General features: G+C 41.4%; 1 protein-coding gene across 4 annotated transcripts in view; it reads left to right on the top strand.

Annotated features, from left to right (window-relative positions):
- dlgap3 (discs, large (Drosophila) homolog-associated protein 3) overlaps nucleotides 1-26,191 on the top strand; it is a 153,676-nt gene that overhangs the window by 114,522 nt on the left and 12,963 nt on the right. For all 4 annotated transcript variants that reach the window (XM_042213748.1, XM_005946581.3, XM_005946583.3 and 1 more), the window contains exons 3-6: nucleotides 12,365-13,521; nucleotides 21,352-21,566; nucleotides 24,285-24,387; nucleotides 25,303-25,519. In XM_042213748.1, the coding sequence (XP_042069682.1) occupies nucleotides 12,439-13,521; nucleotides 21,352-21,566; nucleotides 24,285-24,387; nucleotides 25,303-25,519 (1,618 nt within the window). In that variant the 5' untranslated portion in view covers nucleotides 12,365-12,438. The remainder of the gene's footprint in view (nucleotides 1-12,364; nucleotides 13,522-21,351; nucleotides 21,567-24,284; nucleotides 24,388-25,302; nucleotides 25,520-26,191) is intronic.

The following is a 26,191-nucleotide window of genomic DNA, read 5'->3' as shown; positions in this document are numbered from 1 at the left end:
AACATGAGAGGTTTTTGGACAAAGTTTATGTTTTTTCCATTGTTTAAGCACTGCTTCCAGCCAAGAGTGATGCCATATATGCCCCATAGCTGCAGAAAAGGCTAACATTGTTATCTTTTCACAAAAAAACAGCTAAACATGAGAGGTTTTTGGACAAAGTGTGTGTTCTCCATTCTTTAAGCACCGGTTCGAGCACCGTTTAAGCACCGGCACAGTTTCAAAAGTACCGGTACTGGTATCGGATAAAACCTAAACGATACCCATCCCTACTCACCTGTCAGTCAAATAAGCCCAGAACATCATAAGCAGTTGGATTTTTATTTGTATTTTTTCATATAATAACTTATATTTCTTTTTTTCTATCTCAGAAAATGTAGAACAAAGTGAGTGCAAGTTGCATGTAAAAGAATTTCTGGAGCATTTTGATCAGATCACGCAATCATCCAGAGCAGATGTTATTTTTCTCATTAGTCAGGGAAATGTAGATATTCAAAATTTGCATAAGAAGGACTTCTATGTGTCAGAAAACTGTGTTTATGTCTGTGCGTGTGAGATAAGGAGAGTGAGAAATGAAAGAGTTAATTTGTGTCAAAAAGCTGGGAAGAGCAAATTGTTCCTGCCAGTTTATAATGGCAGTTCAGAATTAAAGTTCATTCTTTACCTTGTTTCATAAGATGCTTCAAAAGAGAGACATGGCACTCCACAAATCCCAAATTTAGGGGGGAAAAACCCCCAAAATGAGTCAAACTTAAAATCTATTTTGGAGAAAAATCAGCAAACTTTTAAGAGGTTTTTTTTATCAGATTTGACTGTTATAATTTTATGATTGTTCATTGTATCCCAATAAACAATTAAGTTTAAGTTAGTTCTGGTATTATTATAAAAAGTGCCCAAATATGTATTCTGAGGCCATTCACAATGACTTGTGAAGATAGCTTCTTGAAGGACTTTTTGCTACGAATGAAGTTAAATAACACACTCAAGATAAAAAAAACAAAAAAAACAAACCGAAGATGTCTTTAAAAGGTTTAAAAAACAATTCAAAGGCTTTTGTTCTTTATGACACTGTGAAAACATAATAGCTGCCATTGGTGTGTGACTTAATTCATTTCTAAGCCTCGGTCTGTGCATCTACCTTTGATTTTCTGTCAAGAGAGTTTGTAAAACAACACAAGCGGCTCAAGGTACTCATGGGGGAAAAGAAAGAGAAGCAATCCATAGAGAGAGTGGCAGAAACAAAAAGTGAGGTGGAGGTAAAAAGAAAGAAAGATATTTGTAAAGTGACGAGGTAACAGCTGAGAAAAGGAGGTTAAAGACGCAGAGGAGAAATAAGGAGGAAACAAAAAAAGGAAAAGAGGGGGAATGTAATAAGTAGGTGGGGGTGAAATATGAAATCCAATGTGGGAGCCCCTCATGTGGTCTCGTACCACACCCATCTTTCAACTTAAAAAAAATATTGATTTCAGGTACTCCCTCTTTATACCTTAAGGAAGGAGGGAGGGACACCTAAGCCTTGATTATACTCTGTTGTGGACAGATGGAGACACAATGGCCGACTAGACATTCCTGTTATCTTCTTTGAAGACCACCTGAAGTCCGTCGCCTGGGGCTCATGCTCAGTTCTTGCACTATGATGTAAAGTCACAAAAATCTGGCAAACACATGGATGTCCGCACATTCTCTGTCTGATGACAAAATTTATGTCACTCTGACCCAGGCAGGCTGGCGGACATGGAAAGTATAATCACGGCCTTAGCCTCTAGCTACATCGCGTGCATGTCGGTATCGAAGGACTCACCATCAGAGGGTTAACCCCTGATGTCTGACGGCGGATTTTTGAACGAGCCTGTTACATTGTTCTTTCATCACCTGTGATCCCTGTTTATCCCCATCTAATACACCCATTCATGTCCTCACATGTTATCTGAGACAGAGAGGGAAAATGAAGGCCAATTACAAGTGAGCAGCACTCTGCTAAGTGGTGTTGGTATTTTCCTTCTCATTAAGTCACAGTCAGAAGCTCTCTCAGGCTGTTTTCAGTGGCATAAACATACAGCTCAATGCTAAATGTGTGAGGGTTTTTTTTAATCGCGCTCACTGAATCAGACTAATAGAGGTTAGATGAGATGGTCAGAGGAGAGGAGTGCATTTTGACATTATCAATTTGATGTTTTTATATTTAAGGTTGAAAGGGTGGCGAGAAGAAAATGAAGAATAAGTTAGCTGGTGTTCAAATTCTCCAAAAGTCTTGAAAGTCACAGAAAATTCAGGAAGTCCAATTGCATTAGGTTTTTAACATAATTTGTACATAAACAGGCAACGGATTGTCTTAAAGATGCATTAAATCATGAAGGATGTCCTCTCACACATACAGTTTTCATGAAGATTAAAGTTTTCATTAAAGAAAGAAATTACCATCAGTTAAATAAAAAAACTAACTGTGTATTTCTGAGAAGCACAGATGGAATTAGTGTGAAGTTATTTGTGTGCCCCTCAGTCTTTCAGCATACCAGGAGCTCTGACACTATGGGCCACTTTGGGTTACAGACTTCTGTCAACAGTCAACACTGGTTGGATGCAAGTGCTTATCAAAAGCATTGTATTGAGTTCTACATATTCTTCTTGCCTGCTCTAGATTCCATTGGTATTAATGTTAAAGTTTAAAAACATTTCTAAGCGTAGAAGATGCATTACAGCTAATAGTGGGATTTTCGTTACAGTGGATTTCAAGAGGCTGTTAAAGTAAGTGGGAAGTTCATTGCCTTATAATGAACAATTAAGGGCTAAGTGGGGCTAATTAGCATAGCATTGCAATCAAAAATAGCACAGATAGGAATGGAAGTTTTCCAGGTGATGCACTAACAATGTGCAAATGTAAGTACACAGACAGGCAGTTAAATTTACAAAAGACCAACACGATCTGACCAAGAGCAAATTAGAGTGTCTAACTATGTAGATGGAATGAGGATATAAGTAACAGACTAATAGAGAAATAAGTGTCTGTTTCATGCATGTGTCTCTCTCAGGAAATCTTCAGATCGTGAAGAGGAAGGGGAAGCAGAATCGATATGTTCTCATGGGGGTCTGCGATATAAGTCAATATAAATGATCTGTCAAATACTGAGACACTGAATTCCAAGATCTCAGCTGGAGAGCAAGATACATGCAAGAAAAGGGCTGCTGAACTACATAAAAACTCCAGAGTATAAACTTAAAATCTGTGTTTAACTGCTGAACTGTCAGTTGAGGAAAAGAACAGTGTTCACCGTCAGATCTGCACTGCTCTGCATACTCAAGTGCACAGTCTAAATTTTGTCTGCATTCTTTGTGATGCAGTGGGTGTTTAATATTAATAAGAAAAATCCAAACTCAACCAGCTTGCTTGCATGTTATGATGCAGTGTTTCCCATTTTTCTTAGGTTAAGAACCAATTTGAACATGATGTGAATCTCCTGTTCCTCCAAATCCAAAAGGTGGTTTTTAAGATTAAGATCTGGTGATTGTTGAGGTCACCAGATCTGGGGACCTCAAGCCACAGCACTCCTCTGGATTGTAAAAGCTTAATCAATCTTAATCACCAGTTCAAGATGATTTCATGTTTTTGATACCAAAAGTTATCCTGCTGGAAGCAGACATCAGAGGATGGATATGTTGTGGTCAGAAAGGGATGAATATGGTCAATAACAATGCTCTGATGGTACTGAGGCACCTAAAGCATGCCAAGAAAATCTCCCCCACACCATCACACCACCACTCTCAGCCTGTACCATTAATATAAGGCAGGATGGAGCCATGCTTTCATTTTGGTTACATCAAATGCTGCAGCAGAACTTGAGACTCATTAGACCAGGTTACATTTTTCTAAACTTCTATTTTCTAGTTTCGGTGAGCCTACACAAAGCCTGTTTCCTGCTGTTAGCTTACAGAGGTGCCACCTGGTGTGGTCTTCTGCTGCTGTAGCCCATATGCTTCAAGGCTCAATGTCCTGCACATTTACAGATGCTCTCCTGTATAATTTGGTTGTAATGAGTAGTTATGTGAGCCGCTATTGCCTTGGATATATTGATAAGGATACTTTCAACCTTCAATGAGAAGACCATTAAATATATAATAACTATTCAGCATGCTGTTCTTATATTTATTTGTAACCTTGCTTAGTCATGGACAGAGTATCTCCTTGTACCAAACTGTTTTGGTGCTTTGAATTGACCAAAGTGGACAGATTCATGCATGCAAAATAGCACAATCCTAATATGGGTCACTGGAGTGTGCAAAGGGCAATGAAAACTACCAATTGTGTCAGAACACTTGATGTTTTCATAGCACCATGCTGCATCCATGGAAAATTCAGATGATTGCATATCTCTTTGACTTCCAGAGATGTATATCTGTGATAATATATTCTAGACTTCCACCACAGAGACATCCCTCAGGTAGCTTTAAAAGAAAAATCGTGCTAACCCTGCACCTCCTTTAAACTAATGGTGTTGGTTTTGTTGAACATTTTCTGCCAACCTATTCTGAGAGACCGGAGTAGAAGAATAAAAGGAGAACACAGGTTTGTGCAAGGGAATATGGGAAAGACGAGAGATGGGAAAACAGGGCAAGAGGAGGAGGAGACGGAGAGAGCGCAATAGAGGAATTGCCCCCTAGGCACTCTTCAATTTTGCCCTTATGATGGGAGCATATTTCCCCTGTGTTGTGGCCATCATCTCTCTGTCTTACGCACACACATCCACTGTCATATTCCCTCTGCCTCTCATTCTAGCATTACCCTTCTGTTTTTCTTGCTACATCTCTTCTCCCTTCTCACTCTTTATTGTCCCTCATAGGCATTTCCAGCACCACTCAATTGTCCGCTGCCTTCACCAACAACTATTTCAGCATCTAGAGTGTGTATGTGGGCACACATTCATGCGAATGTGCAACCTACCTTTCAGCACCGCCATGTTTATATATTAGCTTCTGCCACTTCCCACTGAAAAGTCTACAGCGCCTTGCAAACTTGCAAATACAGCCATTATATACACATTTTTTTTCCTTATTTTTCTTAATATTTCACACCCTTTTTACCCACCTGTGCTCTCCAGTCTGTATGCACAGAGATAATGAACTGCAGTAGCTCAACTTGGCTCTGTAGTTGTGTTTTTTTATGGGTCCTCTTCTCCAGGTCATCCTTGAAATCTTCAATCTTTCCCATCATCCCTGATTCCTTCTGGATCATGATGGGTTAGCTACAGCAGTTACTCGGCTGCCAGAGAACAGTGTGTGTGTGTGTGTGAGTGAGTGTGTGGTGTGGTTGTGTGCATATCGGAGAAAGACAGTGGAAAAATGAAAATAGATCATTCATGGCTAAAAGCTGAGAAGAGCAAATCAGTCCTTCTGCCAGTTTCCCAGCATGCATGTCTCTGGCTGGAAAAAAAGGAAGTGCATGCCAACACATAGCTGAGCCAATCCTCTATTATTTCCTATTCCCATAGTCATACATTTCACTATTGTCTGTCCCACTTGCCATTATGGGCTTGCAGAGTGCCTGTGGTTAATAGTATCTTTGAAGTACCAGCACATATGGGCAGACACCAAACTAGCAAAAACTTTCCTATTGTTTGACTACAATTCTATAAGCATTCTATGCAAGTTCACCTCGTTTTCTTAAATGGGTCGACGTATCTGCCTCGGACCACGTTCTAGCTTGGTTCATTGTATCTGCATTCAAACAAAGCCAGCATTCAGGCACACAATACCCACTGCCTCGCAGCATTAGCCCATTTTAGTGAAAGCCAAGGCTGTGCCTGCCTTGTCCAAATGATTGTCTGCTATTGTCCCCCATTAAGCTACTGTCTGTAGAAAAACATATGGGGAGAAATATATAAAACTGTTAATTCATGATATACGCAGATGAGACTAAATGACATTAAAATTTACATGTTTTTGCGTGTTGGGCAAGTTACTTTGAAAAAGTAATTAATTATAGTTACTAGTTACTTCTTCAAAAAGTAACTGAGTTAGTAACTGAGTTACAAGATTCTAAAAGTAATTAATTACTTGAAAAGTAACTATTGCATTACTTTAAAAAAAGTGTTTAACCCTCTGGGGTCCAGGGTATAATTGGCCATTTTTAACTACTTTTGATGTTTCCTCTACATTTCACCTTCAAAAACTATTTACTTTGCCTTGTTTGGTATCATTCTTTTCAGCACAGCCTCACGTGTCTGAATTTACATTTATGTTTTCATTTTGAAATACTGTATTAACACAATTGATCTAAATCTTCAATTTTAAAATCATATGCACGAGTTTTGCAAACAAAGTTATTTGCAGCCATTTACCTTTTACCCTTTGTTATAACCATTTCAAACTCTTTACATAACAATCAGCTGTTCTGCATTAAATAAGATCCCACACAAATTATTTGTGTCACTCCAAACATTTCTGTCCACTATAAAGGAGAACATCACAGCCTGTGCACTCCTGTTCTCTACCTGGAGACAGCAGTCACCTCATTGCTCTGACACACAACACAAAACTATCCACAACACTACACACTAACTACAAAAGAAAACACATTAACTACACACTCCAAACACGCTAAACGTCACAAATCTCTCACATCTCAAAACTTGCTCTCTCTCTCTTTTTCTGTCTCTCTCTCTCTCGCCGCCACTCCTAAAACTCCCCCCTCTTCCTAAACAACCAAATGTCATGTTGCCAACCTGCAAACAAGTAGCATCCTGCACAATGGTAAAATGGCCCTGTCCCATTTTTTTTTAAATGCGTTGATGCCATTAAATTCAAAACTACTTTTTTTTCTCCAAGCTTAACTATTTCATTTCTGAATAATATATTGGTTCATGGGATTTGCAGTTCATTGCATTTTGTCTTTATTTACATTTTACACAGCAGCCCAACTTTTTGGGGGATTTGTGATTGTACGTTGCTCTTAAGTGTTTTCCTCTTGTTCTCTCCCCCAGTTCCTCTGTTCCTCTGTACTTTGTGCATCCTGATTTCCTCTTTTTTCTTCTGTTTCCTCATGTGACACAGCCGTATTTTGCCATGATAACTCACATACAGACTCACAGTGAAAAAAACAATTCCAGCCACGCTGTAGATGCTGATGACTGATTAGAAGTGGGCATATATCATGGAGCTATATTTTTTCCTGCCTACAACTGGTTTGCCATCTCAGTCTAAGGAAAGTCTTTTCTTTGAAACAAAATCTGTCTCCCCACTAATCTTGATGAAAATCTCTTATGATGTTTTTGAGCTACCTTGCCTTCAGACAAGCAATAAAAAATCATAGTTAAAAGAAAAAAAACATTTATCAATTAGACTTTTCCAGGTGTTAAATTTTACATTTCACTGATTTGAAACACCCTTTGACCTACTAGCTACAGACACAGTGGAGAGCGGGCAGACTCAGCTGTTAGCAAAGTGGGTCAGAGCAGCTGGCATGAGCGCATGAATATTTAAAATGAAACAGCTCCAGACTAAAGCCTCTGTAACAATCACTTCGATGCCAAGCAGTGTTAAACAATAGCAGCGTGTTGTATGGCTCCAACTGAGCAGTTACTGAATATTTCTGCCTACGCTGAAAGGAGGGGGAAGGTTACCAAACAGTAATAGAATTACTGAAGGAAAACACAAACTAGAAACCATCGCACCAGCTGCCCTGCCATCCGGTTCTACGATCCAATCCATCAGAGACTTTAAAAAAAAGAAAAGAAAACAGCTATAGGTCAAATTTAAAGTTACAAGTGTGAGACAAAAAGTTGGGAAAGGGTGCAAAGGTCCCAGTGCCTGTCCCTATTTTCAAGTTCAACCTTTGTTTTCATCTGAAGTAGTCCCCTAAAAAGTTTTGGCGATCCTGCCCCAGTGACAAAAACAGTCCACAAACAGACAGAACAGCCGTCAAAAAAAACTTTATTTGCAGCCCTGGGTTGAGTCACTACCATATTGGCTTTGTTATTGTTTGCATTTCTGTGGTGTTGCTTTCAGTCCATCAGGAGTGAACCTGAGCTGATCATGTTCACTTTTACTTTTACTCAAAGACAGAAGATTTCATGTCAGACTGGAAACTATTCACTTGCTGTCAGGGATATAAAAACAAGAAACGTGGCAACTCTGACAGAATAGTAGCTATGGCATTGGCATTGTGGGCAATGTAGATGCAATTAGAGCCTTTTACAGTTTGTTTCAGCTAGGCGTTTTCCCTCTGCTAATCAATATACTGTGTTTACAAGGCATGCTTCCGTGAAGCAGATCAATCACAGCTGTTTAGCTCTGCGTGCTCGCAACATGTAGTTACATTTCAGGTAAAGTGCACTCCAGGCTACACTGTAAGTTACAGCTATACTGTGGCTTAAACGTTGTGTCATCAAAACATACACGCATGCAAAAAAAGAAAATAAAAGCTATCATGATGTCTCAGCTGGTAAAGACGAACGGGGGGAAAAGGGGAAAGTGCATAGAATCACTTTAAATAGTGTTGAAAACACTTTGGAGAAATAATGGAGAACAAGGCTGCGATAGAACTAAAGAAGCACCTTGAAACTCTTTTGTATTTGTTGTGTAACATTTGTGTAAATAATGCTATAATACCTCAGTTATCTCAGAAGACATGCACAGAAGAGAACACTGATGGATGGCAGAGGCCATGAGATGAAGAATGGAAACAAACTTTGTAATTAACTCAACACATAGTGCTGACATGCAGAGGGCCAGACATACTGACAAGTTTAAAAAATGAAGAAGAAAAAACAAGGAGCTGGGGAGGAGGAGACATGACTGGAGGATGGATGGAAGTAGGTCAGAAAGAGAGACTGAGAAGAGAGAGAGAAGAAGTGAAAGGGAAATGAAGAGAAAGTGACAGCCAAAGTTCAGATGTGTCTTTCATACCTTACTATCTTAGCGGTCTGTGTGTGCATATGTTTCCTTTTGGTGTGTGTGTGTGTGTGTGTGTGCACAGCCACATGTTCAGTGTGTGTGTGTGTGTCATTGTGATTGACAGCTCCCAGCCAGCAGCTTGCTCCAAAGCCAAAGACTTCATAATAAACAGAACAGGGTTTAATTTACTCCTTCAGGCAGAGTGGTGGTGCTCACTTTGCAGTCTGCTAGTACAACACACTGCATAAAATATCTTTCTCAATAAGTTATTTGATATTGAATTCAGATTCAACGTTGAATCGCTGTTAAAACATGAAATATCAACATTCATTTTTATATGTAAAACAGAATACACAAGAGATCCTTGATGTTATCTGACCTGTATACTTATGACAGAAGAAATTGATGTTTGTGTTCAAGCTCCAACAGCACTACCAATGCGTTTGCGTCTAAATGCTATGTTAGCCTCCATTTTATCACAGAGTGATGACATAGTAGATAATGATGGTGCTCATTCTCAAGGTTTTCACGATGGGATCGTTGATTGGTCTTTAGGCCTGTGTGACAGCTTAGCAATCGATTTCACAGCAGCTCTCAGCAATCACTCACAGTCGGTTAGGGAGACCAATGGTTGCTAACGAGTCTCCAAGCCTGTTTTACTGGGGCCTTACTAATACCCAATGCTAGCTGCTATATTATCCGAACATTGCTTCAATTGTTAATGTTCATTTAAACTTTTTGGTTTTCGGACCAGACCAAGAAGCTTAAGGTTAGTCTGCTTTCTGCATTTCAAACAAAAGGAGTATTGGCCAGTAGAGGCACCCAATTGTGTCCAGGTTTCAATCATCTAGCTGTTGACTTGAGGTGAGGTTGAAGAATTTGAAGAAGGAAGTCCTCTTTCTTCATTGTTCTTTCGTGCAATGTACAGGTACCACTGGCAGCTAAACAGCCCCAGCCCATGATCCTACTGCCGCCATGCTTGACTGTTGGTACAGTGTTCTTAGGTCTGAAAGCCTCCAAACATGCAAACAATCAGGGTAAACAGCTCCTGGGTTGTTCTTGAACATCCTAACCAATTTCCTCCCATTTGAGGGTGACAGTTTAGGTCTTCTTCCAGTCCTTGGCAGACTGGGGATATATCTGAATAACTTGTACCTACATAGAATTGCTTGTAATGATAATCCTGGAATCTGCAGTTGTTTTGAAATCACTCCAAGAGACCTTACAAGCTTATGTGAGTCTATCATTCTCCTTCTTAAATGTTCACTGAGATCCTTAGACCGTCCCATTGTTCAACCAAGATAGATACTATCTTGACTGTATAGTCGTATTAGTAGTTCTCCTTCTCGATTAATCTTTTTAACTGTGGTTATATAATGTTGAATAATCCAAACTATATCGGTTTGGACTGAAATGTTTGTGTTAATAATGGGATCCAAAACACCACTTTTTTTTATTACTAGTGTAGCTGAAAGACTAGAAATTAACATAACCAGAGTGCATTTTGTCAGCTCCATTACCTTGAGGTTAAATCTTGTGCTTCAGCATTACTACTGTGTTGTTATAGAGCAGTCCCATCTTCTAATTCATGTTTATGGAGACACAAGATCTACCCACTATCAAAATTTTCAAGTATTTTTAAGGGGTCACCATTTGCCACCTGATTTTTAAAAATCATCAAAACACTCCTGCTGGAAGCAACACAAACACACAACATTGGAATGAGGGATAGAACGACAAAAGGAAGATGATAATAATTCATAATGTCACAGCTACTGACTTTACTGTCATTATTAGCTTCTGGGCTTTTGTTGTTTTCACTGCAACATGCAGAGTATTGCACAGTAATGGCAGCATTGTTACATTTCCCCGTAGGAATTGTGCACTGCTTATACCTTGTCAAAAAGGAAAATGCTTACAGGTTTTATTTTTTGGCAGTGAAATGATCATAAAGCCACAGAGTTAATGAGAGGTGGCTCGGTCCGCCCAGGTGGCACAACTGTCTAAAATCTGTCCATGGTTGGACGCTGACTTGGAGAGGCCCATCGTCACGGCCACACCAATGACACGGCTAGATGTGGGTGAGCTTTCTGGGTGGCAGCTCTCATTCAGCCAATCAAGGCAAACAGGCCACGCTCTATTTAATGATTATCCCAGCATCTGTCCCCTATCTCTCATCTCAGCGTGAAAGCCAGCAAACACAAGTGCAAATACACTCGCAGGAGCTCAGTGAATCCCATCCAGCCGAGCAGCTCGATATTGGCTCGCATCGAGTAATTCAATCTCAATTTAATCAAATTTAGAAATGATGGCAAATGCTCGTGTGCATTATGAACAGGCTGTGTGCCCGTGATTCATTATATAGTTAGTGGAGAAGTGGTTAATAGAGGATGTGATTACACCAGCACCAATTAATGCCAGTCCAATGAAATACATGATTACCACATTTGGAATGTAATCTCAGTTGTTATCCATGTCATGAGGAGAAAGGAAACCCAGAGATAGCCCTCATCCTGTTTACATTCTGTTTACTTTTACTTAGGTTTTACTGCTGCTTGACAAGGTACACTAGTTTCAGGTCCTGCATTAGCTTTGTGGAGAGGATCCCATCATCCACTACACTTTCATCCTCTCGAGGCAACAGTAGGGTTGGTTTTCACCTAGTCCCATTGATATCATGTTGCTGTTCATTTGGTAATCATCTGCCGAAATCCCTCTGCAGTATGCTTGGATGCTTGCAGCCACTCTCTAGCTCCTTTGCATTCGGATGCAGGTGATCAATATACAACCTGCTTTCCTCAGCTTTAAATCACAGGAATGCTCAAAGACTCCCTGCAGGCCTGGATGGAGAAAACGACAGATAACACGGAGCGCTGGGCAGATGAATAAAACGATAAATGTCAAAGAGGAGCAAAAGCTGTTAGATAGAGGGAGAAGAACAACTGAAGATACACGCTGAGAGAGAGAGAAAGGCTAATATTCTTGATTTATCAGCCCTGCAGTCTTAGAGATGAATAAAAAGAGGAAAGCTGTCTCCGGCCGCTTATTGCAGCCGCGGGATGAATGTTCGCGTTTGCTCTGTTTTGTCTTTGGTTAGGTAAAAAATGAAGTGTAACATCAATAAAAATGTTAATCAGAAAAAAAACAATGCATTGTTTTCACTTTCAATTCACGCATTAAAAAGAAGAAAAGAAGAAAGAAAATAGTCCTGACATCAATCATCAAAATCTACTTCCTACCACAAATGTCCCATCGCTGCACCTCCCATTTGTGAGCCTCTAATCTTACCTTATACCTGTACTCAAAGTTTTATAAAAAAAAACACCCCTTTGACGTCTTAGTCCTTTCTGACAGGTATGAGAGGCCTAATTAGACAAAAAAAAAATGACTCTCATCCAAACAGTCTACAACATTGCAATTGTTGTTCCTTTGCTACACTTAAATAAAATGTCTTCACATTATTTCTTGTTTTTCTCACCAGGTGAGTGAGGTGCAGCCCTGTCACGCCCACAGCGCCCCCTTTCGGCCCGGACGGCACACCATGCCCCGGCGCCTATGAAAGGGTACCATGTCAGCCGGAGCATGTCTCAGCATTCCTCGGGTGGTGGTGGAGGAGGTCCCTGCCACTGCACGCCTGATGACTGTGACGGTCCAGGCAGAGACTACTACCACGGTCACAGCGATGGCCACTTTTACCCTGGGGGAGGTCCCGTTGAGGCCCTGGCGCTGGAGAGGCACCACTCCCGCTCACACTCCCATAGTCACTCTGGAGGAGGCACCTTTCCCCGCTCCCACCCCAACCAGCACCCACCTCTCCAGTCATTTGACTCTTGTGAAGAGTGCCTATCCTCAGGCCACGGGGGGAAGATGCACCGCATGCCCTCAAACATGATGGACCAGTTTGAGAAGCAGGTGCCCTTCCATCATGATGGCTTCCACACACTGCAATACCAGCGCACTGCCAGTGGGGGTGCTGAGCAACGCAGTGAGAGCCCTTCGCGCATACGCCACTTGGTCAATTCGGTGCAGCGCCTCTTTGCCAAGTCCCATTCCCTGGAGGCGCCATCCAAACGGGAGTACAACGGTACGAGGGGAGGAGGGGACTACAGGAGCGAGAGAGGTGGGGGCCACAGGAGTGGAGGGGAGGAGGGCCACTACTCAGGCCACCAGTCTCGCTCCACCAGGAGGAACAAGTCTCGAGAACGTAGCAAGAGTGGAGACTCGCGGCATGAGTCAGGCAGACGCCACCGCAGCCGGACAGCGGGCTGGTGGAGCTCCGATGACAACCTCGACAGTGACAGCAGCTACTTGGTAGGTGGGGGTAGACCGGGGTATCCCAGAGGACATGAGAGCCTGGATGCTGCCATTCAGGAGCTCACCATGAAGAAGCCCAAGGAACGAGGCGGCGGACCGGGGTCTGGGGAGTGCATGGCCTGCACAACAATGGCTCTGGTGGGGAGTGAGGGAGGAGGAGGACAGCACGGGCATCACGGTCACTCCCTGAAGAGGAGCACCTGGTCAGCCATGACAGTGAGTCAGGCTAGAGAGGTGTATCCTTCTACCAGAGGAGGAGCCTATGACAAAGCCCTGGTGCCCATTGAGAGCAAGCTCAAGGAGAGGACCTTTCACTATCTCCAGGTGTGTCTGTCCCTACATATCAGCAAATGTGTAATCAAATATATATGTGGTTTGGTGTTAAGCAAAAAAAAAACAACTTATTTTTAAGGAATGAAAAGATTGTCTTGAACTTTTGTTTTTCTGTTTCCACTGTCTCAGACCCTTGAAGATTAGGCCAATTAGTCCGCTGCCATAACGACAACTATCATTGTGTACGGGACTTTTTAAAAACGTGTCGACCATCTCACATCTTCTGCCTCTGCTCTCAGTCTGTGTTGCATGTCCATGTGTATATTTGACAGCCAGTACAGACACACAGACGCAGGGCATCTAGACAAGATGAAGCCTGCTCTTCAGTTATAACACAAAATCTGTCAATGCAGTGCCTTCTCACAGGCTTGTGGGGAAGTATGGGCTTGTATAGCTGTGCTTTAGAACATAAGTGCTGTGAAACAATCAGAAAAAAACACATGTAGCACACACACATGTCAGTACTGGAAACACTTTGATTTAAGTGAGGGTGTTGCTTACCACTTACTCGCTGTGAATTCATCAAAACTGCATAAACTACCTCCAGCTTTTCGTGTAAATTGTCTCAATTGGACTTCATACAGACTTTGTATTTGGAAGCTGGCAGGTTAAAGATGATTAGTGATCTGACAGCCTTGGACATTTACATTTTCCATGGATGGATTATCACGTCCACGAGATCAAGGCAACAATTTGCCACAGGCAAAGAATATACAGTACAAGTATACCCTATTCCTTTTGTTTTGTTTTTTTAATTGCTGCTTTTATGTTATGTTCTAGACACCCCCAATAGATATGATTTAAAGTATGAAACACATGCTTTAATATAAATAAATGGAAAACATGCTGCCATGATTGGCATCTCCCCCTGGCATTCTTTGGAGTATTTGATGTCTTTAAAGTTAAAACTCAGTCTGCCAGAAGGTTCCAAGGTTCAGTGGTGATAAGTGACAAACGATTTAGTTTTCTCTGCATTTCTCTGGCGAACATCAAATAGCCTTAACTATAGGAAATTGTTAAATATAATACACATGTTTCTTCCACAAACAATGTCAGAGAGTGAAGCCAACTACCAGATTTCCAAGGTCTAAAAGTGTTAGCACTGCTACACCACAACCAAGATCTTCCCCAGGAGGCAGGACTGTAGGCTCTGTCAGATGCTGACAGTTTACACTTGCCGGCATGCTAAGTTGACATTTCTCCTATAGGCTGCCTGTCTTCTGTCTTTCTCCTTATTGACCACCAGACTGAAATTTGACCTATAGGCTATCCAGTTATAGCTTATGCTTTAATGTACTAATTGGCTAAACGTTTAAAAAAAATAGGAAAAAGTGCAGACACTACCTCACCACCATGTGAGGAAGGTGCAGAGCTGAAAAAATATAACATAGAAATCTAGTAGTGAGTGCACAGTGTATGTGTGAAAGTAGTAACCAGCAATCTCTCTGGTACTCCTTAAAGTAAGATGTCTTTGTCATCTTTGTCTTTGTCAAAGACGACAAAGACAGACTGCTTTGTAGAGCTTTTCTGATTGCTCAAGTGGCCAATCAGAAAAGTTTAGGTCTACAAGCCCGTCCTTAAGTTTCTAAAGTTTTACCCACTGAGTGATGACTGCTGGGGAGGTAAAATACCCATTGATTTTAATTTAGGCTTTGTCCCTCCAAAGGTTAATTGTTTCAAGGAAAGAAAAGCAACCATTGTCCCTACAATTTTGGTTTAGACTCTGGTTTTTCCAGTTGAATACACAAGTAAAGGTATTCAGTTACTCAAAATTTCATCTTCCTGCTATAGAAACAAACCTTTAATAGCAACACAGCCAATTTTTGTTTCAAAAGCTCAAGAAAGCAAATTAGAAGAAGAAAATACAAACAAAGATGGGTAAGATCCTTGTGGTAAAGCCTTTGGATTAATGGGGAAATTAACAAGAATTTTTCAAAAGCATAAAAAACCCTTTTTCTTAAATAAAGGTTTCAAAAAAATCAAGTGAAAAGTATTTTTCTTGGTTAAATGTCTGCCTAAGAGGCCAGATGGACTCTCCTGGCATTTTGCTGTGAGTCAGAAAACAATAATCATCTTCACCCACCGTGTTATTTACCTGTCCCTTACAACAGTCGCTTACCTGCCTCCTGTCAACACGCTGTAGCTTGAATCTGCCGCATGCAATTTTCAGAGAACCCGTTCACTCATTTTATCTCCTAAAACGGCAGAAAAGGTTAATTAAAGACTGTTATTGGCTGTTACAGTGGCATCTCAGAGAGCACACGCACGCACACAAACACACACACACACAAGCACGAGCTCAGAAACCTCCAGCTGTGTTGAGGTAGAGCTGCCATGCAGGCTGTGTTTCTACGGAAACAGCAGGTAGCCACAGGAGTCCCTGGTGTTTTTCCAACTCTCATCCTTTAGACACAGCTGAGGTCTGCTGATAGAGGAGACAGCGAGAGCAGGGTCGTCTGTGTGTTCGTGCTTTTCTGAGGACAAACCCCACACAGTTTACCCCGTGCTTTAGGCTACCATCACATTCTCACCTTAGGACACGAAATGAACTTCCCCTGCTGCAGCTTTTCTCGTATCTCCAGGTGTCACCGGTGGTTTGGGGAGGTGCGGAGAGACAGTATGTTGAGTGAATTGTGCCCAGCTTAGATGTGCCAGGGCAGGCCAGATTGATCCACGGCTTCAGAGCAGACAGCTCACTGGAGCTGCAGATATAAAGCTGTTCAGGTCTGTTTCACCAGGATGAAATGTCAGGACTAACAGCAGCACAGGTGCAACAACTCCAAATTGAAACTGCCTGAGAAAGCAAGAGCAGATATCATACACCCAACAGCTGCCTTTAAACTCTATTACTTGTGTATTAAAGGTGGCACTTGTAATAAGAGACTGGCAAATAATTTATATTGTAAGGTAAAGACTCTGCAATATTAGTAAGAGAATAACAACCATCAGATGATCCCCTGTGAATGAGCACTTAGCCATGAAGAGAAGGAAGAACTGCTTTTTAACAGGAAGAGACCACCCACAGCTAAGGGAGGGCCAGCCATCTGCGTCCTCTCTCTGTGGGAGTGAGGGGAAAGAAGGGGGTAGACACAAAGTTATTGAAAATTCAGATACAGGTGTTTCAGGATCAACCAATATAGTACCTTAAGTTTATCAAAATCGGAGAGTTTCAGGCCTAATCTTAAAAGTACCCAAAGTGGAAGCTGAATCAACAACAGAGGGGTCTGAGTCACCATATGCACAGAAGTGCTCTACTGAAGGAAGACATGCAGAGTGTTGGCATGAAGAAAGAGAGTGCAAGGGACAGGCCGAGATGGTGGGAGATGACCTGCTGTGGCGACATAAAAGAGAAGCCGAAAGAAGAAATCCCATTTCCACAGGTCTGGAAAACCAAGCACCCTGCCTTTACAAACATTTGTGAAAGAATCATTCACTCTAAAGTGCTAATTGAATTTGATTGTGGTGCTTCAACAGGATGCCAGCACTGTAATAAACCACTTTGTGAAATATCTTCCCTCCTAGGTATTCCACAATCAACTGTAATTAGTATATTTGTAGATGAAAACATTTAGGAACCACAGCAATTCAACCAAGTGAGTCAAACCAGAGCGCGGTCGACACAAAGTTTGCCAACGTTCTCCTGACTCACTAACTGCAGAGCTCCAGACTTCCTCTTACATGGACATCAGCACAAAAACAGTGTGTCGGGTGTTTCACAGCATGGGTTTCCATGGCTGAGCAGCTCTTATGGTGTGATATTTAGGTGGCACTGTACTTCTATCCATATAGTGTAGCTGATAGCTCAGCTGCACATTTCTACCCCTAAGCTTTAAAAGGCTGATGGGCTATTGTCGTCACCCTGCCGTGCAGGCAAGTGGCGTGGACACCCAATGTTGTGAATGCGATAACTCAAGAATGAGCTTTCGTAGGATTATGAAATTCGTACTATAGGTGCAACTACTAAAAATCTCTGACAAGTTCGATTCTCAATGACCTGATTTCTGAAAATCCCCCAGGAGGCTGAGGAGTAGTACTATTTCATATTTTGGAAACTCTAGGAACCACAAGTAAGCCTGAACTGTGACAGCAAAGTCCTCTATTGGGGTAATATTGTAATATGAGGTGTTTAAGATACGATGGGTGCTGATCTTTCAGAACTTTGGATGTGAAGAGAAGGATTTTAAATTCAGTTCTGCATTTAATTGCATTGAAATTGAGCAGCCACAATGTGAAAAATATGATCTTTCTTTCTAGTCCAACTTGTTATTCTTTTGGTCACTACCTGTAGCTGTAGGTGAGGGTCAGGACCTAGGTCAGTCAATAAATCGACAGCCTCACTTTCATCCTCCTCTCTCCTCCACACAAGATTAAACTTTGAATTTCTCCATGTTACGACTGAATATAAATTGGCTCTACATCTGCTGGATTTATGCAAACAGTCAAAAGTGAAGAGCTAAATGTAGGTTGGTTCACATTAAGAAAAACGCTCTACAAAGCGTTGACTAAGTAGTTTTTGTAGCACCTGGAAACATTTGATTTGATTTGATTTTATTGATTAGCATTCAAATATCTCAGTGAAGACAGAACAAAGATCTACCACAAAGCAAGAAAGCATGAGACAAGGCTAATCAAAAGGTATTAGCTGAAGCATTTGCTTATTACGCCAACCCTTTTAACAAAAGATCTTTTTGCATGCAGCTCCTGTACACAGGGCTCGAAGCAAATAATAAAACAAAGCAAAAACAAAACAAACAAACAAACAAACAAGAAAAAAAAACCTTTCCACATGGTCAGTTTTAAAACATAAAACACATGGTCAGTTTTAAATCAGTTCAAGTATGCTACAGCAGTCCCTCTCTCGTTGCAGGGTTAGTCTACCTGCTGTATGTTATTTCCATGTGTAAAAAAAGGAAACATGTACATACAAGCTAATACTTACACAGGTTTCCTGCAAAGAGTCAGGACCGACTAGCAATAAATGTAAGTGAATCTTCGCAAGTCTACGGTCAGAGGCAAAGGGACATGTGCAAACTTTCCCCCATGGCGTCAACGCCAATCACAATGTGTGGCATCAGAACCTGATGCTCTCCGTTCCCTGAGCCTCTCACCTTCCCCTCAGCCTGTGTGTGATAGATATGAAATGATTAAAAAAGAAAAGAGGGCCGAGGGAAAAAAAGCTGAATATGGAGTAAAAGGAATGAAAAGAAGAGCAAAGCGGTGAGGTACAAAGAGTGTTAGAAAAGATGAATGCAGAGGGACCCAGAGACGGTAAAGCAAGCTCAGGGATAGAAAAGAGATAAAAGAGGTGATGGTAGCCAAGGGGCAAAGCAAGAAGAGGAGAGAAAGGGGCGTTTGAGGAAATGAGAGAGATAGTGGACGGCCACGGGGATCACGAGATTAGGCTGAATCATCTTTTAAGTGATGACCTTAAAAACACACACTCAGCTGGATGCCAAACCCCGGGGCCTTGGCTATGTGTGTGTCTGGGTGCAGGTGTTGGTCACATGCTCGTATATGAAGCTGCACCTGACAGCATTTACAAAAAAATGAAAACCAAAATGAAAGGCTGAGAGGTCCTACGGCCAAAACAGCTGCTGTTAGTGTACGAGTGAACACACACATATATAAACACACATATCCAAGTGAGTGGTCCTCCACAATAGTAGCATGTTACGTGCGAGGTTAATAGCTATACTCACGAGCTATGATGCTAATTAAAGCTGCGCTTGTCAACATAAGGGGTCACTCGTGGCGAGAAATACCCCTGTGACCTCATCACCTAATTCTGCATTTCTCATCAGCTCTACTGAGATTTTTCAGATCAGTTGTGGGTTTTGACTGTTACCGAACGCTGGTCCTACGCTGTCTACAGCACTGCGATCAGGAGTCCTGTAATTATATTTTTTATGTGTAAGGCAACATCAAGTTAGTCTTTAGACTTTCCTAACAAAGTAAATACATAATAGTCTATACATATAACGAGTTATTCATTAATTAGTATATTGAAGTATAATACTTGGACCATAAATATAAACTTTACTACATTGTGCTGTCTTTTATGGTCATGAAAATTTCTCCGAAGTGTTGAGCCTGTTGAACCTGTGCACAGCTCCTGACGGGCGCTAAAGGCTAAACAAAGATCAGCCCATTGTCACCAAAACTCTCTCTGTACTAGATATTTGGATATCAAAATGTCTGATTATCTGGTTATTTATTCACTTTATTTATATAGTGCCAAATCAAAACAGCAGTTGCCTCAAGAGGCTTTATATTGTAAGGTAAAGACGCTACAGTAATACGGAGAAAACAATCAGATGACGCACTGTGATCAAGAAAAAACTTGCTTGCAGAACCAGGCTTAGGCAGAAGCAGCCATTAGTGGCATTAGTGGGAGAGAGGAGGGAGATGGGACAAGAGAGGTACTGTGGAATAATGAATAATTGAATGTAGAGTGGTGTCTAAGCATATAGTGCCATTATTAGCCTCCTGTAGTTCTTTGTTTTAGGTTGTTGATCCAAAGACTGGCCAAATGCTACTTTAGCATTTAGCATTTGCCTCATTTCAGCACAACACACATTTAGAAATTAGCTGAGAAAATACCAGTCAAGACATCTTTCATGCTTTGTGTAATTTGGGACCAATAAAGCAGCTCCAGACTGAATCTCAATGCTAATCAGTTAGCTGAGTTTGTTTGATTAGAAGTTTTTTAATGTGTTGTTTAATGTTGTCTTATTTCTTCAAAGTAAACAAAAGCTCATTTTCAAAGCGTTAAAGTAAAAAAAAAAACTCATGTGTTTCATGCTTGACTTCGCTTCCCAACTTTGGAGTAGTTCCACATGATACCCACTCACTGAAGGGTTGCCTGTAATTGCTGAATTTGCAACTTCACTGACACTGTGATCTCTTCCTGGGTGCGCTAACGCCTTCGTGTATTTTACATTAGGGCCACTGTGAGAACATGTCAGCGTAATTCTTGGGGTTAATTTCATTGATTCTCTATATTTCTCTTTGTGTTGTCTTTAGTTTCTTGTCTTGACTGCACTGCTGTGTTTGTTGTTTTCCCATCAGAATCATTTGCTCGTCTGTTAAATTGCGTCTTCTGTTTCGTGTTTTTGCCACCACGTTCATGTCTCTCTCCCACTCCGTGTCGCCACTCCTGTCTGCTGCCCTCTCTCTCTTGTCTACCTGTTTTTCTCTGTTTTTATTTATTTGCTCTCCGTCTGTCGGCTTTTGAGCTTACGTTGTTTTTCCTTCTCTGCGTTAGTGTTTTTCCAGCTGTCAGACTTTCTCTCTCTCTGTAAGTCCCTTCATCCTATTCTCTCTTTCTCTTGCATCATTACTCATGTATGCATGTGCATGTGAGCGTGTGTGCACGAGTGCAGTTGACTTTTCGGTTGTGTTTGCCCTCCAACCCAACGCTGTGTGCACGTGGGCCAGAACTGTGCTGCTAAATAAACCTTTTACCATTCGAGGTGTGAAATATTTTTCGATTAATTAAGAAATATATTTCTGTTTTGAGAAGCCTTCGGATCTTGACAGCAGATATTGAGAAGAAACTGCAAACAGTGCGGTGAAAAACATCTTCAGTATCTCGGTGTTGATTAATTCACATCATGACTAATTCCTTTTCCCTTAACAGTGGGTGTAGAAGAGGAATGCATACTTACTTTTAACGCATTTAACTGTTTGACCTACTAAAACCATGTTGGTCCCACATGGTTGTTACATTTTTACTCACTACTTGTTGCAATTTCAGATCAGTACAAGTTGGTCAGTTATGGTGACCGTGTGCATGTTTGGGTGGATGTGGATGTGCCTCAGGTCCCTTCAGAAGACTGGGGAGGTGGTTATGGTGGTGGCGGAGCAGCTGACAGCGGAGGGGAGATCCCTTGCCGTCGCATGCGGAGTGGCAGCTACATCAAAGCCATGGGCGATGATGACAGCGCCGACTCGGACACGAGTCCCAAAGCCTCGCCCAAGTCCACGCTGATTGCCCAGAGGGAAGCCTTCAGACGATCTATCAGCATGGATCAAAGGTCAGATGGCACAAATTCAGCTTTTATATTCATGCTGAAATATTTGTATTTACCCTCGACTCAACTCTCTGCTTTCAAAAACCGTAAAAAACACGTTTATTTGGTTTAGTTTGGTTGTCTTTTTTTAAGCAGTGCAAAAGCAGCATAGCATATCAAATAGGAATTACACAGATGTGACAGAAGTAAACAATAAAATACAGAAACAGACAGCAGTGGGATGACAAAGGAAAAAAAACAACAATGTGGAACAAAATGCAGAAAAACAAAATAGCAAGTTAGTCCTAGTTTGGACGGTTGCTGCTTATGCGAACATTTCCCCACAGGAGGATTTCTGCATTATGTTACTTTACAGCTTTTTTTGGTTTGCATTTAGAATTCATTCCTTTTCCATAACTTTATAAGAGGCTGCAGCTTAAATACACAACACTGTTTGATTGTGCCTTTAAGGCTCACTCTTTAAATGTGGACAACATTATTTTCCACAGTGTGGGTGAAAATACAAAACCATTGGATAATTTTTTCTCATAGCTTCATAATATCTTTTAGACAGTCTAAGTCTCCCTCCTTAGAAAAACCCTGCTTTCCAAAATCTTTATTTTCAGCTTGTAACATGATAAAAATCTGATGTTTACAAACACATTTTGGGATAACTATTAATTTCAGACTTTAAAAAGATCCTTTCAGACTCAGAAAATTCATGTCTGTTTAGTTAAAGTAAATAAAGGAGGTTTGATCCCTGTTCAATTTGTAAGTTTGTTCACGTACAAATAAACCAACAGTCTTTAATTTTATGGTGGTTTCATTTTAATGGAGAGAGACAGAATATCAGCCAAAAATCCAGAAAAAAACACGTTACATAAACTTTATGAACTGAAATGCATGTTATTGAGTCAAATAAACATTTGACGTCTGTGTGTATGCTTGTGTCGAATAGATTACGATTAATCAATCATTACCGATATGCCTGTTCTCAGCTTGTTATATGTCTAAAACAAACCTCTCCATAGAATCAATTTCTTAAATTCCAACTTCCCCACTACCATGGGGAAGACCAAGGAGCTGTCAAAGCACATCAGAGGCAAGATTTTAGACCTGCTACGGGACCATCCACAATAAGCATGTCAGGATGGTGACAACTGCTGGTGCCATTATTTGTAAATGGAAGAAATATAAAATGACCATCAATCAGATTCTGTCTGAAGCTCCATGTAAGAGCTTGCCTCATAGGGTGAGGATGATCATGAAAAAGGCTGTGGATCAGAACAAAACCACACAGGAGGAGCATGTTAATGGCGTGAAGGTAGCTGAGACCACAATCTCAAGGTGCCCCTGCTCGAGAAGGCAAAGGAACAGGCCCGTCTTAAGTTTGTAAGTGAACATGACTCAGAGAAGACTTGGGAGAGAGTGCTGTGGTCAGCTGAAACCAAAATCAAACTCTTTGGCATCATCATCATTTGGCATCTGCTCATTGAGGGGGCAGCAGATTTTTTTTTTTTACTTTGTTTGGCCTTTATTTATACAGGTAGTCCTATTGAGACTCAATGTATGGGGCCATGTACCATGAAATCTTAACAAGAACCTCCTTTCTTCAGCCAGAACACTGACATGGATGGGTCTCCCAGCATGACAATGACCCAAAACAAAGAAGAAGCACATTAATGCCATGGAGTGGTCTCGCGACTCTTCAGACCTCAGTCGTATAGAAAATCTGCAGAGCTTTGATTTGGAGTTTCTTTAAAGACGAGTGAACCAAAATCCTGAGCTATGTGCAAACCTGGTGACCAACTACAGCATCTCACTGCTGTGCTGGCCAACAAGAGTTTCTTCACCAAGTATTAAGTCATGTTTTGATTGGTGATCAAATACTTTTTGGTTGATGTTCTGTCTCTCTTCATTCAAATGAAGCAACCATAAAAATGAGAGACTGTTCATTTCTTTGTAAGTGAGCAGACTTACAAATTTAACAGGCGATCAAATCATTGTTTCCGCCCGTGTAAATACTCTGGAGATTATAGATAGAAACTCAGTGACCCAGCAATGCCCTAATAGCAAGCACTTAACAAGTGGGTGAATCAAAGAACACAGAGGACAATAAACATCAGCTAGGACGAGGCACACTGTGTTCTGTACACATGATTTCACACTCTGTGTGAAACTGAGTGAGTAACCCTTTTAAGACATATATAAACATGCATTTCAGTAACATTCAAGCACCATTTATTTAGACAAATTAAGATTTTAGACCATAAACTGAATTATTAAACTAAATTATTGCTTGGTGGTAAACATCAGTAAAAAGATAACACCAGTGGATTTCAGTTTATAGAGAAAGAAACTGAAAAAGGACGTTAATGTTCTTGCATTATGCAGTAAATACTTTCACATAGGCAGCCTTGGGAACCTTTTCACATTTAACTGTAGCTCTGCTTGAACATCATAATAGCTGCTGGAATGTCTGGATTTTATTTTTCATATAAAATGAACAAAAATGATGGTTCCCTAATTGGCATGGAAATGCACCGTCACAGCACGGAAAATGACTCCAGCTGGCTCAGTCATGACACATGATGCAGTGAATTGTTATTTGATGGTTCACCAAATGGTGAGCTGTTTGTGTTGCAAACATTTTTTTTGATAAAAATAGCAACGCGAATGGCGGACGTGTTTACAGCCACAACAAAGCATCAATACTAACATTTATGCTTGTGTTTATTCCAGGCACTCGTGTAAACAGTGTACAGATTCTTACCCTAACAGCAGAACCACACCCAAGACCCACACCCGCTCCCGTAGCTACACCCGCTCTTTGACCAGCACACAGGTAACAAACAGCAGGGTGAGGCTTTGAAGTGTGTAAACCGCTCCTAGAATTGCCTGTTTTTCTACATAGATATGACCTAAGGGATCTGTTTTGAGATCTTCCTGTCCTTCCGGGTGCAAACGTGAAATACGTAAGCCAGCGAGGCTGCAGTGCAGAACAAAGCAGGCACAGATGACAATGGATTTGACGTTGATTACATCAGATACGGCATGAAAGGCATAGATGGGATGAAGGTGAATTGCAAGGCATCTTCAGATGTCTTCAACTGTGGGATGGCTGAAACAGTGCATATTTTATGAGATGTTAATGTTCAGAATGGCATCAGTGGAGGCATTAGCTGATGTGGGCGGGCATTGTGGATGTCGCCTGAGCTGCACCGAGCAAACGATAAGCTCGATTTGATCTGGTCATTCGTTTATTGAGGAAAACGATCCAATAGTGCATGTCTGTGAGGGCGTAAAGAGCATAATTTGAAGCTGAAATTAGATGAGGGATTTTCAGTCAATGATATGAAAATGGGATCAATCATGAATGGGACAAAGGTGATTTCTGAGAAGCTTTGCACATTAATGAATGCAGTCCACAATTCAAGACCACCGTTACCCTCCAAAGGAGAGGTCAACCTACAAGGTTAACTCGACTGTAAAGTATGTCACAGCAAAAATCTGACTTACATCAGGAAATTTATCATGAACGAAATTTCCTCAATGACTAGAATCTAAATTAAATTTCTTTAATACTTGTGTTAAGCTGCAATAACTTTATAGGTTATATTTGTGTAGAAAATGACAAAACTGGGTTCACAAGCTTTCAAGAGACAGTTTCTTTGGGGATATAAATTGTGCATCTGACATGTGTAAGACAAGTACTGATGTAGGAACTCTCATCCCCTGCACCTTCCCGCTCATCCTCCAGCTCGGAGAGACGTTAAACCGTCAGTTCGAAGCCGTGTGTGGGACCATGTTCGGGGAGGTGGAGTCTCAAGCTGTCGAAGCCCTGGATCTTCCAGGAGTGTTCCGCACTCGCAGCCACAGCTACGTTCGCGCCATCCAGGCCGGATGTTCCCAGGATGACGACTGTCTCTCCGTCTTCTCCATGTCTGGCCCCCAGGGAAGCATCAAGGGAGGGGCCGGTGAGTGTGCGGTTTGAGTCCACCAGTATGCAAAAGTCTGGGGTGTCTCTGTGGAGCGTTTGGATGCGCGGCTGCCTTTTATGTGGCAGCAGCACGGCAGGAGACACAGTGGGAGATGAAACTTTATGACAGGCTGTGTGCATTTACGTTGACAAAAGAAAATTCACACACACACGTGCACACACACTCGTTGCACAGCTGCATCCATTTTTAATATACAGCCTTTTCTTGTCTTCGCTACTCTTTCAACCTCTAATGAGCTCTGTTTTTTACCCCTCTCCTCTGTGTTTGTGCCTACATATGCATGCTATAGGCTCAGCTGTGTGTGTGTGTGTGTGTGTGTGTGTGTGTGTGTGTGTGTGTATTACATTTGTGCATGCTCTTTGTTCTCTGCCATCTCTGCCTTGCCTTTGTATCTCATCTCTCTCCGATCACCCTCCCCTGTCTGATTGCAGGTTTCACAGGCTCAGAAATAGGTACAGGAACCCATGTGATTATGATGATAGCTCAGTGTCTCCAGCTTTTTGTCTCTGTCTTTTGGTTTCACTCTTGATGATGTTTGCTTTGACAAGTCTTCCCAATAATGCTTAAGCCTAATATTCGGCTGTTTTTATTTGCCACAAAATCCATCCAGTGTTTCCTAAAGCCTCTGTGAAGTGTTATCCACTTTCA

Source organism: Haplochromis burtoni, unplaced genomic scaffold (assembly GCF_018398535.1).
Source record: "Haplochromis burtoni strain Fernald_Lab_line unplaced genomic scaffold, NCSU_Asbu1 Contig_476, whole genome shotgun sequence".
NCBI lineage: Eukaryota > Metazoa > Chordata > Actinopteri > Cichliformes > Cichlidae > Haplochromis > Haplochromis burtoni.
The sequence above is the reverse complement of the archived record's forward strand: the minus strand, read 5'-3'. Positions and strand labels throughout refer to the sequence as shown.